Source organism: Leptidea sinapis, chromosome 8, assembly GCF_905404315.1.
Source record: "Leptidea sinapis chromosome 8, ilLepSina1.1, whole genome shotgun sequence".
NCBI lineage: Eukaryota > Metazoa > Arthropoda > Insecta > Lepidoptera > Pieridae > Leptidea > Leptidea sinapis.
This window is the reverse complement of record NC_066272.1, coordinates 373436-389970: the sequence shown is the minus strand read 5'-3', so window position 1 is coordinate 389970 and position 16535 is coordinate 373436. Positions and strand designations below refer to the sequence as shown.

Sequence of the window (16535 nt, the reverse complement as noted above, 5' to 3'; positions counted from 1 at the left end):
ACGGTACATCTTTAAAAAAGGCATTCGCATTTAAATTTTTTTTCTTCAAATTAGGATGTGACATCACTTATTGAAAGTTAAAAACTATCACCAAATGGGTGGTAACTTTTGTTTTTTCAACCTTCAGACTTGAGAAGAACGGACGCAACAAACACAGCGGGCTTCTTTTAAAAAAAATAATATGGTTACAAAGTTATATCGTACAATTAAACTTATTATTTAATAGCCTGAGGGCGGTCGCTCCTTTTCCAATCTGTAGTATTATTAAGAAAGTCATTTATGTTATAGTAACCACACACACATTTTTTAATAATCCTTTTGAATATCGTAACACTTTTGTTTTGAACATTTTTTGGGATCTTGTTGTAAAAACATTTACATCGCCCCACATAAGACTTACTCTCGACTTAACCGAGTAGATGGCATTATAAGTTTATGTCTGTTCCCCTGGTGTTAAAATTATGGTTATGACAGTTTCTAGCAAATTCACTTATGTGCCTATGAACATACATTACATTATCAAGCTAAATATATTGACTGAACTCAATACTGTATTAAGAAGCAAAAGTCAAGAGGTTAATTTCTTAAAATTTTGCTCACAATGATTCTTTAGGACCTAAGTTATAAATAGCGCGAATAGACCTTTTCTGCAGCATAAGTTTTGTATTTATATCGGCAGGGTTGTCCCATAGCAATATACCATACAGCATAGACATAATACTATAAAAATAAAGAAAGTAAACTAGTCGCGCTGTATCTATGTCAGTTATTTGTCTAATCTTTTTAACCGCGTATGCTGCCGAAACTAAGTCTGTTCGCCAATCCTTCAATATACATGGTGGTTTTTTGAGAAGGGCGGTTATGGCCAAACAGAGTCCATTGGTCCAATAATACAGGCTGTATTTTTTTTTTTGAAAAATCATTCGGGTCGATTTCCTACAAAAGTTCAAAAAGATTTAAAGTGTGAATAGAAAAAAAAAATATGTACCTAGTAAGTATTCGGAAATTCAGAAGTATTCGAAGTAGATAAGAATTTGGGAATAATGTAGTCTAAAACCAACGCAAATGTGTAATCCTTTTTGATTAGTTAAAAATAAACAAAACTTATTTCTGAATGATCATACCCTTCAACTACCGTTCCTTGTTTCCCAGCAGGTAGGATGGTGTAGGGGAGGGTCGTATCAATTCGAGCAATTATATGGTGTAAAAGAGTAAAATATCTAACTCATTTAAAATGATAAGGATTAGTATAGTATTAATTGTGTAAGCAGCTTTTACATTACCGCTTTAAAATTGTAAATTTTTTTAAAGTATGAAAATGGATATTGTATATTATCCTTATGAGATAGACATATTATGTCATCACAGACTTTTTCTATATACCTACATAAGACACAATATTTTGTTATATCTCAAAGGGTTTAGACAGCGTTTTCGTTGAACGGTCCAGACGGTTTTTTTCCGACGCCTCCAACAAATATCGTTAATGTATAAAAAAGTTAAACACACTATATACTAAAAACTTCAGACAGACAGACGCGGACTTTATTTTATATTTAGAATCTATAAATATGTAATGATAATTTTTGTATAGGTAAGCATATCCTACGATTAGCTTATAATCTCCAGACAAATATTACTAAAATAGTAACTCTAACGTTTATAACACATCATAAACATAGTCTAAAGATAAATTATTAAGGCCGAGAAAATATGCAATATTGAAGTCTTCACCGGAGACTCAAATGGAAATTCCATATTGAGGATATAACTTATTAATATCTCAAAGCATGAAGCAATATTCATATTTTCTATATGTAAAAATTTTGTCACTGCTAAATTTTATATCTGTTTCATTACATCTTCACTTAAGTATAAGGCATTTAAGGTTTTTCACTATCTACAGAAGTTTTATTTTCAAAAAATAAATGATCAAACTCAATTCTTTTAGGGTTATTTTCACGTATTAATAATAGGGTATAATAAAACAATCTGTAAAATAATAAATAAAGTGAAGAGTCCCCCTAAATTATACAACTATCAATTTCTAACTTGATGCATATCAATTGAAACTCTGAATCAGTATAATAGAAATATAATTAATTTTTAGAGAACTTTGATTGACAGATAGCACATGATATATGTGGAGTATCTAAGGCTATTTTAATTTAGAGAAAATCTATAAAAAGTCTGCATAATTTCAAAAAGTAAAACTCATTATATTTATAACTGCCTCATCAGCACCATAAAAATCTATTAAGCTCGACGACACTGATGAAAGTAATAAAAATGTGTTGTTACATTTGGCTCGTATTCTTTGTTGCAAATATTATAATTTTTAAATTACCCAGCCGCTAAAATATTAGACTCATTTATGTAAATAATTAATTCTGACACGTTATACAAATTGTGAATAATGATAAAGATTCTGCGAAATTCTTGTAAGCCAAAGGGAAATTGCGAAAAATAATTCTCACCTCAATTTACATGTACGAATATTTGCGAAGGCTTCTCGCGTGAAATAAGTCAGTCGTAAGAAGGCATTGTTGCGTCCGGACGTAGCGGAGCGTAGCGCAGCGTAGTACATCACACACGTAGACTGTTACTTTTTTGACGTAGTAAATAACGTAGCGATAAAAATATGTAATATTACTGTAACTGTAATATGGCTTTGTGATTATTTTTTAAATTTTTTGTGATAAAATGTGATTTTTTGCGTGAGTATATCCAACAATTTTTAAATTCTTTAGAGTTTATAGTTTTTTAGTTCAATTTTTTTTTTAAATCTCTTGTCTTGTTAACGTAATTTCTACAATTATTATTACTTATTGCATTTTAATCTTCAAAAATTATTGTTTTTTCGCATAAAACAATAATTGATTTTTTTTCAAATATAAATATTTTAGAAATTAAATTTAAATTATTTTAAAAGTTTTAAAAAATATTTATCTTTAATGATTCAGCTTTATGATATATACACATTTAAAAATGTGTAAAAATTTTTACCTTGCTCTGTTTTAAATAATTTTCAAATGCTGTTACCGTTAATTATAATATATATATTGTGACAACTATTATATAACAACGGCACCTCCAACCATTAATTTAATTCTCATAATTGGCAGTACACTTTTTTTTAACTACAATATAAATAATGTGATATGTTGAAGGTTGAGTTTTGTATATAAGTGTTATACATATACATGTACATATATATATAAAGTTAACAAACATGGTCCACTAGCTTATCCTTTACTCTGATATTTTGAAATAAGTTTTGCTTAAAAAATAATAGGGGAATATCCGATAATCCGTGAGGTGGTTGTTCTATGAGAGGGAATTATCGTGAATGACTAAGAAACCTTAAAACAACAAATATTTCTACGACTTGGAGTTAATACTGATTCAGAAATTGCCATGACGCAAAACTACATACTTACGTGCGTATATTTTTTTCATTATTAATAATTGCAAGAATATATCAGAAACTCCAAATTTTTTTTATCATTGAATTATCAATATCAATAGTATATTAATACTTTAAGTTATTCAATTTGACTTAATAATAAGTAATTATATTCCAATGAATATAATAACTTATTATCAGATTGGAAGTACATTTTTATCACTGACTCTATTATTTTGTAATTTTATATATATTACTAGCTGACCCAGCAAACGTTGTATTGCTGAAATTAAAATCGCGATACAAAAGTAACTGTTGATCGTAGATGGGTGAAAATTTGAAGTAGTATGTATTTTTTAATGCTGAGTCATATTCAAACAAATTAAAAAAAAATCGTGTGGACCACCCTTAACATTTAGGGGGAAGAAATATATATGTTGTCCGATTCTCAGACCTACCCAATATGTACTCAAAATATCATGAGAATCGGTCAAGCTGTTTCGGAGGAGTTCAAAGTTTAACACTATGACACGAGAATTTTATATATTATATTTTATATATTATTAGATTAACTGTTAAGAATAATAAAACATCTTTTTTTATTATTGGAGATAAGAATAGTAGCTATCTCAAGTATGTTTAAATTTGGAACTATAGAAGTGTTAATATAACTGAGTATACGCTTATAACACCTTCTAACCCGAGGCTTCATTCCGTAGGGAATATCTGAAGCTTTCATTTCCAATAAAGAATTGGAAAGCAAAACAAATTGGAAAATTCCACCAAACTTTAGCCAGTCATCGTTTAATAAACAAGTTGTAGCATTATTGATGACTTTCTGAAGCCCGCCTTGTTCGAACGTGTTTAAAATATCATTCAACATAAAAAGCAGAAAAACCAAATATTTGGTTGATGTTGATCAATCTGTGAAATATTTCAATAATAAATAAATACTTGACTTGCAAGTTTTTATGGTGTACTGTAAGGTTTTAGCATAAAATTGTCTCACATACTATATACATAGTACTATATTCATACTAGATAGAAAATATACAAAATAACGAGATTAGCATGGCGTTCACCTGATGGTAAGTGATAGTTCTTCAGGATTCTTGATTGAACCCAAAATTCTTAGCAGCATTGCAAGTGAACGTCACTTTAAGATGTTAAGTGTCCAAAGACATTTGTGTATCATAATGTTACAATAACAATGTACATAAAATATGGTCTACCTATCTACGATGGCATCTATAAACACACATACATTACAATTAATTCTAATACTTAGTTTAGAGTACGCTACAACTTAACCTATCAACGACAATAAAAAACTTCAAAACAGTGAAAATATTGTCACGAGTAGTCTAAAATAGATAAAAAGTCAGTTATTAATATATGTCGTAGTAGTCTATACATTATATATATAATGTATGGCATTACAAGGTATGGCATGAAGCCCGTCAAACTGATAGGCTTGCACCTAAATACTTTACGGCAGCAAAAAGCGCCAAGCAAATTAAAAAAATATTTACGACTGATTAAGATACTTAGAAGTTCTTAAGCTTTGAGTGTATTTTTTTTACTATTGTTGTACAGAAAATATGTTAACTTTACACGCGTTATAACTACACAATACATTTCTCTCACTCCCACTTTTAATTATTATATTTTATGTTATAAGAAACAAAAGCTGGTATGAAAATGTAAATACTATTAATGCTTAATGTAAATAAAAACATTAATAGACATCAATATAATTGAATCGATACAACCAATAAATTGAATTGAATTTTCTGTTAAATAAATACAAACTTTTACTTGATATTAACGCACACATTTTTTTATTCAAGAATAAAACTAATTCGGACCTTTAAAATGGCGGCAATGTCATAAAAACAATGAATGAATTTCCAACATTATTACAATACTTCCGTCATTAGAATACTTTACAATCAAAGGGGAGTGCGCCTTTTGTAAAAGACATAACACTCAAAACGAACATCTCTTTATTATCTTGTTCAACAAGGTTTTTTAAATTATGGAATGTTTTCACAAACTTTATCGATGACTATATGAAATGATTCTTAGTTATGCAGATATACTATGTTAAAATATACAATACATTCAATAAGAAGAGAAAACGAGGTAATCTCATATATAACTCATAAGATGAAAAGGAAAAAGAAAACAAATACACAGTTTTATACATTATTTCAAGTATACTATACGAATTAAAATGTTATTTTCATATTTCTAAATAAAGATAGACAACGCGTTTGGAGTTTTTTTAGGAAGGTTCTCAGTTCTACATGTATATCATTATATTTAGTGCACAAATACAGTTTTATTAATTATATTCTTATATTATATTATACTCAGGAACCACAACAGATATATCAATTGTCTCTAGACCCCCATTATAAAAATCATTCAGTTTGGGTTTCTAGGTGGTCATGTGGCGGGATCTAAAGTTTTCCAGAGAATTCCATTGAGAATGAGGTTTGTTCACGAGAACCTTCTTTAGAGTCTTCTATAAAATGATAAATAAGATAAATTTTAAATAAAAACAATTTGTTGAATATATTTTTCTTTTGAATTTATAACGTTTTTAGGCGTGCAAAGTTTTACGTCGATTTTGAATGAGACTAAGCCGTAACGCTCGGCTAACATTTACGCTCGTACCGGTAAAGTCAGCATGAGTGGTGCCTCCAACAGCTTTTATTTACAACAAGCTTTTATTTAAGCTTTATTTGTAAGTCCCTTCAGTGAGGATCAACTCTCGGAACTCTTTGTTTTGAACCTGTCAGTCTCAACTGATGCATTAACAATGCATTTTATGATAAGCATGAGGTGTATCAACACTCAAATTATATATTTATAAAAATTATCCTATGCAAATTAAAAGCTTAAAACACACTGTACTGCATGGTGCGTAAAATAATTTCATTCCAATAATATCATGTGCAATGACATTCTAAATGGATATTTCTTTTTTTTTTTTAGTATTTGATTGAGTACTGGTGACAGCTTTCATCATGCTCGTTGAAATGTCACTGCTTGTGGTGGCGACGTGGGACGGGTTGTTCCCTTCCCTATATTTGGTTGAGGGAGGCGATGGCTGGCCCTTTCGTCATGCTCATGAACGGGCACTACTGGTGGTGGCAGGATGATCCTGTTACTGGAAACTCTGTTTCAGATTCTTTAAAGTTATGATATTTATATATTTTTTTTATAATCGCTTATGCTCGCAAAATACCTTTATTTATTCACGGTGTGTGTGGATGATGCAGCTACCGTACCTACTCAATAACTTTTGTTTATATTAATTTATCTAAACCCATTCTTTAAATCCTTTATTAAAGATTCTGAAACAGTTAGCTTATTGCCAACATTAAAACACCCAATGTTCTAATAAACATTACATCACCCAAAAGACTGTTGTAATGTTGTACTGAATTTCATAACGACACTCCTATGTTTTTTTTTATCTCCCTCCATGCGCAAAGAGTTTCAACATACAGCCACATTCTTATTGCTCGATGCGTGGTATCTCTATGAATTTCAAAAAAAGAACATTTTCGTTTACGCGCGCTCCACACACACAAAACGTCGCGCGCGCGCGTAAAAAAAAAGTAGGTTAATCGAATCCCCGCCATTTTTCTTCGATATTTTTATTGTTTTGTTTACAAAAAATTAGCGATTCATTTTAATTTGTTTTAGTAGTAATGTAAATTACTACTAAAATAAATAATTGGTTCATTAATACTTGGTTTATTTGTATATAATCAGTGATGAATGATATTAGGTTACTACTAGGACTGGTGTTTTAATGTTAGCAGTAAGCTAACTGTTTCAGAATCTTTTAGAGGATTCATATTCTGGGTGTAGATAAAGTCTTGTATGCAACTGTTGATAATTAGGTATTAAAACACTCATGTGATACTATTATCACATGAGTGTTTACAAATCCACATTCGTGTTTTAATACCCCTTTTTACACAACAGCTGCATAAATAAATTTTACATTTACTTTTTTGACTTACAAAGTGTAAGGCATTGACTATTTGACGTTTGTAAAACAGTGAAGTTGTAAATGTTTATTTAAAAGAGTGGCAATGAGTATCTTGCCACTTTTTACTTGCTTTATCCTTTGCGATGTGGCGGTAAATTCGACAGGAAAAAAAATTTTCAACAGTCATAAATTTTTATTCCGTGACGTACATGAATAAAGTGATTTTGATTTGATTTGATTGTGCCAAAATAAAATTTTATGGAAAAAAGATATTAATAACCGATTTTATCAACACACTCATTTTCACTTTTAATTGGATGGCCCTCGTACGATTAAAATAACTTATCTTCAATGTTTAAAAATATTTAAAATTTATTCATAATATATAATCATTATAATTCACAAATGGAGTACCACATCCGTTATTGAAGACTTTGTAAAGTTCACTGTCAAATGACTTATTAATTAAACATTATTATATCGATTTGTTATATGTTACACACAATTAGCTTTCAACATGCTCTACGAAATAATACATTATTAATGATATTTAAACTATTTACAAAGGCCCTAATAATAATGTGTTTAGAGCTTTAATGTTAACAGTAGCATTGCTGTTGTTGAGTTTGAAATCCCAAGCGACTCCTAAGCTTTTAGGATTCAAATAGGCCACATTATTGTTAACTTAATTAAGGCCTGGAGGCTTCAAGCTATGACCTATTAACGCGACCATACGACTGCCTCGGGTGGTCGTGTGTACTCGTTGAGTGCGCTTTACAGTTTAAAACGATATTATGATAGGCTTTTTGGTCCTAGGATATATTTTTTAGATATGCCTTAAATATGAATTAGTTGAGGTTTCATTCACCACTAATTTTGTGTAATGTTGTAATGAATATTTAAAAGATTGTAAAGTATCCTTTGAATGTTGAAGTTATTCAGAAAAAATTTACAAAAAGGAACGACGATTTATATGATTGAATAATAACTTTTTCAAATTTTATTTTTATGGAATAGGAGGACAAACGAACGTACGGGTCACCTGGTGTTAAGTGATCACCGCCGCCCACATTCTCTTGCAACACCAGAGTAATCACAAGAGCGTTGCCGGCCTTTAAGGAAGGTGTACGCGCTTTTTTTGAAGGTACCCATGTCATATCGTCCCGGAAACACCGCACAAGGAAGCTCATTCCACAGCTTTGTAGTACGAGGGAGAAAGCTCCTTGAAAACCGCACTGTGGAGGACCGTCACACATCCAGATGGTGGGGATGATATCCTAACTTGTGGCGTGTCTAATCTAATTTTAATGATTTTAATAATAACTTAATATAATATTTATTATACTGTCAAGCAGTAGTGTGTGAGAGAGTTGTCCGTCCTTCTGTCATAAAACTCATTAATAAGGCGTTCTTAACTATCTATTGCCACAATAATAACAATTACAAAGAAATCAATATGAGGCATTCCAATTTTACACAATATTGTTAAAAGACCCTCACTCTTAACAGAAGTATTTATAAAGTGCAAAGTGCTTTATCTTGCACGACGGTCCCTACATCCTATACAAGAACAAGTCACACATACAGACATACAAGCCATACATTTATATTTCCGATAAATTGGTTGTGAAGAGAAAAACAATGTATTTTTCCAATGAAATGTTTTGATATTTCATTAACATTATTCATTTTTCCAGGTCTTTAATTGGATATATGAATAATATGCAGGTAAGCTATCCAACTTTTTCCAAATTAATTCAAATAAAATATCTTCTTCTACCCCATTCATCACGGGGAGTGTTCAGAAGAACTGTTTGACCTGATTCCTGCCACCAAATACAATCTTCGCATAATACGCCGAAGTCAAAGTCAAAGTTTTTATTTACAAAAATATGTTAGATTGATGTAACATAAATATTATAAAGTTTGCCGTAGGTATTTATGACGTGCAAATTTTACAAAATACATCACTAAATCATTAGTTACATTAATATCAATTTAATTTTAATTTTAAACTATAAAATTATATTTTTTATTATTATTTGTAGTAGTATTATATATTATAAAAAAAAAAATATGATTTTTTATTGAAAATATTCGTCTAATGAATATAAGCAGTTCTTACTAAGATATATTTTCAATTTAGATGAGAAATTCCTACTTGACGATACCTTCTCATTATCTTTGGGATGTGATTATAAATTTATATGCACACATAACAACAGTTTCTCTGAAATAATGTAATTCTACAATAAGAGAAAGAGTGTAAAAAAAAGTTTTTAACAAAAAAACAACCGACTTCAAAAACACTATTCCGAAACAATAATGTGCACTAAAAAGTATAAAAATAATTGCGTATTTTTATACAATCTAATTAATTAATCTAATTCTAGTTACGATTATTGTTATTTTTGGAATCAGTGTCCTTCCGCCGCGACCCGCTCTCGCCTCTCGCCTCCTCACGACTCAAGCACATCTCACCTATAACTATGTATGTAGTAACAGACCTATCTTGGATGACACCGACTCCAAAAATGACAATAATCGTAACTAGAATTAGATTAATTAATTAAATTGTATAAAAATATGCAATTATGTCTATTGCTTTGGAATAGTGTTTTTGAAGACGGTTGTTTTATTGTTATTTGTTTATTTGATGATTTTTTGTCATGGATTCCGTAATCAGAACCTAACCAAACTCTCACCAAACTATGTTTGAAGTATATCCTTTCCAATAAAAAAAGAATCATCGAAATCGGTTGGCGCCATATTGAGTTATTCGTAAATTTATCATCCACTTTACTATACGTATGTATAGCAAATTTAAGACTTTTATGGTTTTCTCATGGATGCCATTGTCAGATCTTATTACAATGGGACCACACGGAAAGCACCAGCTTTCAAATAAAAAAAGAATTATCGAAATCGGTTCACCCAGTGGAAAGTTTTGAGGTAACAAACATAAAAAAAAGAACATACCGACGAATTGTGAACCTCCTCCTTTTTTGAAGTCGGTTAAAAATTGAAGAGTTCCGATACTTTGTCATGGAGCCCATATTCAGAACCTTCCTTCAGAACCTTGGCATGGTTATACTTCCTTCGAAGTATAGCCATTTCAATAAAAAAGAGTTATCGAAATGGATTGGCGCGATATTGAGTTATTCGTAAATTTTTCACGCTCATACTTATAGCAAATTAAAGATTTTTATGGTTTTCTCATGGTTGCCATTATAAGATCTGGACTAAATTGCAAGGGGACCTCACGGTAAGCATCAGCTTCTAAATAACAAAACAATTATGTAAATCGGTTCTCCCTTAAAAACAAATACCGACGAATTGAGAACTTCTTCCTTTTTTGAAGTCAGTTAAAAATGAAAAACCTTAGGAAATAGATTTGTCCAACTGCAATACAAATTCCATAAAACCTGTCTTTAAATTGCAATAGCTAATATTTTCGGTTAACCTAAGATGTCAATTCGTAATTATAGGTACTCGTATATTATACCTACAAATAATACCTACTTACAACTAATTCCAACCTACAATTAATAGCTACCTACACAACTTTTATTAAATTGTAATTTTTTATATTTTCTCAACGTTTAATATACTCTAGAATGGATCGCTTTTAAAACTGTCCTTTGTTTATCAATTCATGAAATTAGTTTTCGAATTGTAAGGTTTTGTTATGTGTAATTAGAATGAGATTATTGTATTTTATTATTTTAAAAATTTATAGTTAAAACAATTAACTTGAAATGGAACCCGAACTCCGTCGTGAGAGTCAACGTTTTAATAATTAATAATAACACCAACATAGTATTAGTTTATAATTTCTAACGAAACTTCTTAACCATTTGACAAGGGTTGCCATGTTGGGGACAGTAATTTAACTCTGACAATTGGTGAATAGTGTTGCCTTTGTTCTAATATACTTAGTTGAATAACTGCCCTGAAAATGGGCGGATTAGAATTCTAAAGCTGATTAGTTTGGAAAATATTAGTGATTCCATTTTACTATTGCGTACAGTAATAATAATTTTAAGGAGAATGATATTTTGATGCTCAATTTAGATTAATTGTTATCAAACAGCACCCTTTAACAGAGTTTAGGCCAGAGTCTACTCGCCGCAATCATCTTGTGACAGTATCTACGAAGGTAAGGACATCATTCAGCCGCAGATTCTTTCTGTTTCTGGGACCGTACCTTTATAATAAGCTACACAAGGTATTATGTTTGTATGGTCTAAACATGTACAAATGTCGGTCAACTACATGGCTCCTTTTGCAAGATTACTGTCACACAGAGAGACTTCTGGAGGTCTTGGATAGTTAGCACACCTATAAACCGAGATCACCCTATCGTACGCAGGTTTGCACATACACTCTCTCTCTCTCTCTTTCACACACACACACATTTACCTCTATCCTTTGGAATTTCAAGCTTTTTAGTCACTGTGTAAAAGTGGAATCCTGGTGACCAGTAATACAGGTATTTTATTACTACCACAGGCACCAGCGATCCACGACCAAAACTTATGTATCCCCTGTATTTTTTAGTTTTTCGCTATATTGTAATTTTGGTTGTTGGTGAGAAATAAAAGTTATTATTACTATGCGTATTAACCACTTTGTAATGAATACAGCATTGATAGAGACACAGATTGATTAGAGATAATTGAGATACAGCATTACGACAATAAATTATAATATTATATATATCCAAAGTAGCCAGTACTAATTGCTTATTGTGATCGTTACTTGACCAATGAAAATCCCATTCCGCGCGCCCGCATACCTTTATATGGAACAAGAAGACAAACGAACGAACCACATGTTTACTGATGATCACCGTTCTGGTCACAGATGACGAAGTTACTCTTGTTCTCAACAATTTCACCTTTCACCTTTCGAGTAACCAGAAAGATAAGCACACCAAAAACTTAAATTTTTTACTATTCTATAGGTACTATAACTTCCTCGCTATAATATTACTTGTATCAATAAAAATACATTTAGTCCTAAATAAGAATAACTCTAGGTATAACACAATATACTCGTAACAGTGTAATATGATGTTAATGAGCATTCATTAATATTTCAGACATCCATTAAAATAATCCTGACTATTAGTGAATAATTAATTATATTTCGCTACATCATGGCTACATGAAAACACAAACGATTATAATATTATCACCTACATTCGTCACTAATATTATATATTATAGTAAAAATTCATTTTTAAATAATGAAACTGATAAATACAAGACACACATACTGAAGACCTTTTGAAATGTTGACTCAGATCATATTATTATTAACGTATGTTTTCAGTTAAGGCCAACTACCCGCTCCATTCTAATAAAATATAGCTCTTCAATTAAATTCCAGAACATTAAAATGGAGCTTTCATTCAAATACTGCTTGAATTTATTAAAATACCGTTTAACAAAGCTGTTTTGTCAAGAGGGTAATTTAAATGAGAACTGTCCTTTTGATCGAATCGCGGCATAAACGGTCTTCGAACAAAGTGACAAAGTAACTTCAATGTAATAAATAATATTATGCTTTTATCAAAAAATTTCAGAGCTCTGAGCACATATTTAAGAGGTTTTAAATTAAACGAAGTGTTTTGTGACACCTAAATGTTTTCCAATTAATAATGTAACAGAAATAAGTAGATAACATAGAAACAGAGATAAATAGATTTTCGTAAAATTCAGTGATGTCTAAGTATTGATAATATAGATAAAAATCATACCCAACGTTGATTTTTTACAGTTCGATAGAACAATATTAGAGCCAAGTTATCTATTGAATATGCTATTCATTGTCTCGCCGACTAAAAAAGAAATGAAATATAAATTGGTGCAAAGTCTTGCAAATAACATTGAAATGATTGCTCATTTAAGAGGTCGGGGATGTGTAAAGAAAGTGAATTAAAAGTCATACAGAAAAGTATCTCTGTATGATATCTCTGGCTACTAACAATTGTGCGATGGATAATTAAAATTAATTTCTGTTTGGATTACGTTCGAAGTTATACGTCAATTTTAATAAATAGTAATTTAAAAGAAATTTTTATAGTGACGACTAAATGTGCTTAGTTTAAAACTATTTGAATAATGTTTATTTAACTTTGTATTTGAATTTGACAACTATCACATATTATTGTTGTTACTATCCAGATGGTGATGAGTTTATTTTTTATTTATTTGTAGTGATATTTAATAAACATCCCTCTATTATAAAATTGTAAAATAAATGACATGACTCGTTGGGGAAGGTATTAGTACTAATGTACAAAAATATAACAAGAAAGATTTTTTAAACTAATTTAAATTAAGTTATTCGCATTAATGCAGGGCAACTCTTGCAATATAATAAAAAATAGGCAACATTCACGAAATGTAACTGTTACTGCTAGGGATAATCATAAAATTAAAGCTCCTAAATATTGTTCACCAGAAATTACATTGTTATTATTTACAGAAATTATATTGTTCTCCAAAAATTACAATAATCGCACCTAGAATTAGATTAATTAATTAGATTGTATAAAAATACGCAATAATTTTTATACTTTTTAGTGCACATTAGGTATATCTATTGTTTTGGAATAGTGTTTTTGAAGTCGGTTGTTTTTTGTAATATTTTTTTTATTTTATGATTTTTAGTGAAATTGAAGTACACTAACTAACAATTTGTCTAAATATGTGTAGATATACTAAATTTTTCAATGCAGCTATGAACGTAGGTGCTTTGCAATTTCATTACAGACAGTTAGAAATTCTGTCACAGATTCGCACCATTACTGTAACAAGTGGTTAAGGAGTCCCATTAATCATTATATTCGACAACGACAATTAATTGACCATAAATATGTTATTGTAGATGACTTAAATATCCGGATAGCATAAAAAAGTTTCGGCCAAATATCGTTAATTTGCTCCTAAGATTGTAAGAGTTCCGTTACTTTGTCCTGGATTCCGTAATCAGAACCTAACCAAACTATCTTTGAAGTATATCCTTTCCAATAAAAAAAGAATCATCTAAATCGGTTGGCACGATATTGAGTTATTCGTAATTTATCATCCAATTTGCTATACGTATGTAGGTATATTTTAGACTTAGACTTTTATGGTTTTCTCATGGATGCCATTGTCATCTGAACTGGACCAAATTACAATGGGACCAGCTTTCAAATAAAAAAAGAATTATCAAAATCAGTTGACCCAGTCGAAAGTTTTGAGGTAACAAACAAAAAAAAAAGAACATTCTGACTCTTTGAGAACCTCTTCCTTTTTTGAAGTCGGTTAAAAAGCGAGCAAATATATAATAAAAGCTAAGATATAATTAAAACTTAAATTTTAACGGACACGGTACTGAGTTCATACTGAAAACAAAGATGGAGGAATTAATACGGATCTCCTCATTTCTGATTTAAGATAGTATGGCTTGAGTTTATTTTTAACTTCGAACTATTGGGGAAATTTAAAAATGAAAATAAAATAAAAACTAAAATGTACGTGACCATAAAACGGAAAAATTTCATAAGATGATAGTTATTATGCTGCGATATCTGATAGTTACTGAATAAGCCAGTGGCTCGTGTCATACTGCCTTTCTGGGACTTATTTTGATCAAAAATTAAAAGATATAAGCGCGGGGGCGTCTTCTCTTTATGTCTAAAAACGTGACCATACGACTAGTGGACTTACCTGTTATTGCGATACTCAGCTCGTAGTGCTCCCAAATTATATCACTAGCTCACACACCAAACACCGGGGTATAAAGCAGTTGTAATACACCACTTAAGTTACTACGTAGTCATTATATTAAGACGGATCTGCCAATCCTAATCTAATTGTGCGCTTTCGCGGCGGCAGGACTTTCTAGCGACGACTGGCTGGCGGCGGCTAATCCCATTGTTCAAGCCAGGTGGAGCGCGGTCACGCTTTAGATTAGGAATTTTAAGTAAATGGCGCGAACAGTTACAGTCAATTTAAAGAGCGCAGTGTTAATCATATGTTTCTACCATACAGAAGAGCTTCACTTGAACTGTTATTTCGGTATCGCACGGTCGCGTTGTTGAAAGGGGCCGACTTACAAACGAATGAGGCAATTCATTATTATGAGTAATTAAGTAAACAATTTGTTATGTTTTTAAAGTGATAACCCTAACTTCTAAAATAAATATAAATTGAAAACAAAATTTTCGGAGTTGAAAAAAGCATACAAGATTTTATAACGATACGTTACTTGAACGGTTAGCTCAGTTAGCAGAGCACTCGCGCAGAATGCGAGAGGTCGTGGGTTGGAGTCCCGCATCGTTCATAAAATTTTATTTTGTGTAGTAATTAACTACATAAGTTGTTCTTTCCACAATAAAAATACTGGTTATTTTTAAGAATTTACAATTTTTGAAGTGAAAACTTCTATAGTGGCATTGAACACTTTTCTTGGGATGGGTATAAAATGTTAAACTCGCGTCAGGACACGTGACCTAATAGAAAATTCGTAAGACAGCCGTTGAAATTATGGATGAAATTTTATTTTGCTGTGAGATAAACTTTTGAATGTAAAATAATTGTAAAAGTACTAGTGTTCAATTTTGTATGTAATATAAATTGTCATTTTTGTGTACGATACCTCCAGATATGAATATTGTATTTAATCAAATATATGCTAGTAGTTTAACACTGATAAATAAAGCAATTCGTGCGAAATTATTCCCTAACCATTCCAAAATATTAAAAAATGCACAACGTTAATGTTCAAATTATCACTTTTCTTCAGCCGGCACTCCCGGAGTGCAACCCGTTATTATTGCTTTTCATTTCATGAATGTTTTTTATTTGCAACAAATAATAGTAAAAATAAAATGACTGCTACAATATATCCAATATTGTAGTACCCAAATAGAATTTAAAGCCTTACTTTAAGCTTCCTTCAGTACAAATAATGCATGACTGAAAGGTAAAAAGCCTACAAACTCAAAGTTAACGAACATTTTGTTTTCAACACCGCTTTCACTCTCGTCCTAATATGAAATGTCGGCTGTCTTTCACGTATTCTTGAATAATTCTGAGCTCATAACACGTGACACATGAA

The 16535-nt window shown here is 30.8% G+C and overlaps 1 protein-coding gene across 1 annotated transcript in view; it reads left to right on the top strand.

Moving 5' to 3' along the window:
* The first annotated feature begins 2545 nt into the window (after window positions 1-2545).
* The window catches only part of LOC126965632 (suppressor of lurcher protein 1-like), a 59633-nt gene continuing 45643 nt past the window's right edge, over window positions 2546-16535 (top strand). Inside the window, exons 1-2 of the mRNA XM_050809303.1 lie at window positions 2546-2717; window positions 9116-9146. Of these exons, the coding sequence (XP_050665260.1) occupies window positions 9132-9146 (15 nt within the window). The 5' untranslated portion in view covers window positions 2546-2717; window positions 9116-9131. The remainder of the gene's footprint in view (window positions 2718-9115; window positions 9147-16535) is intronic.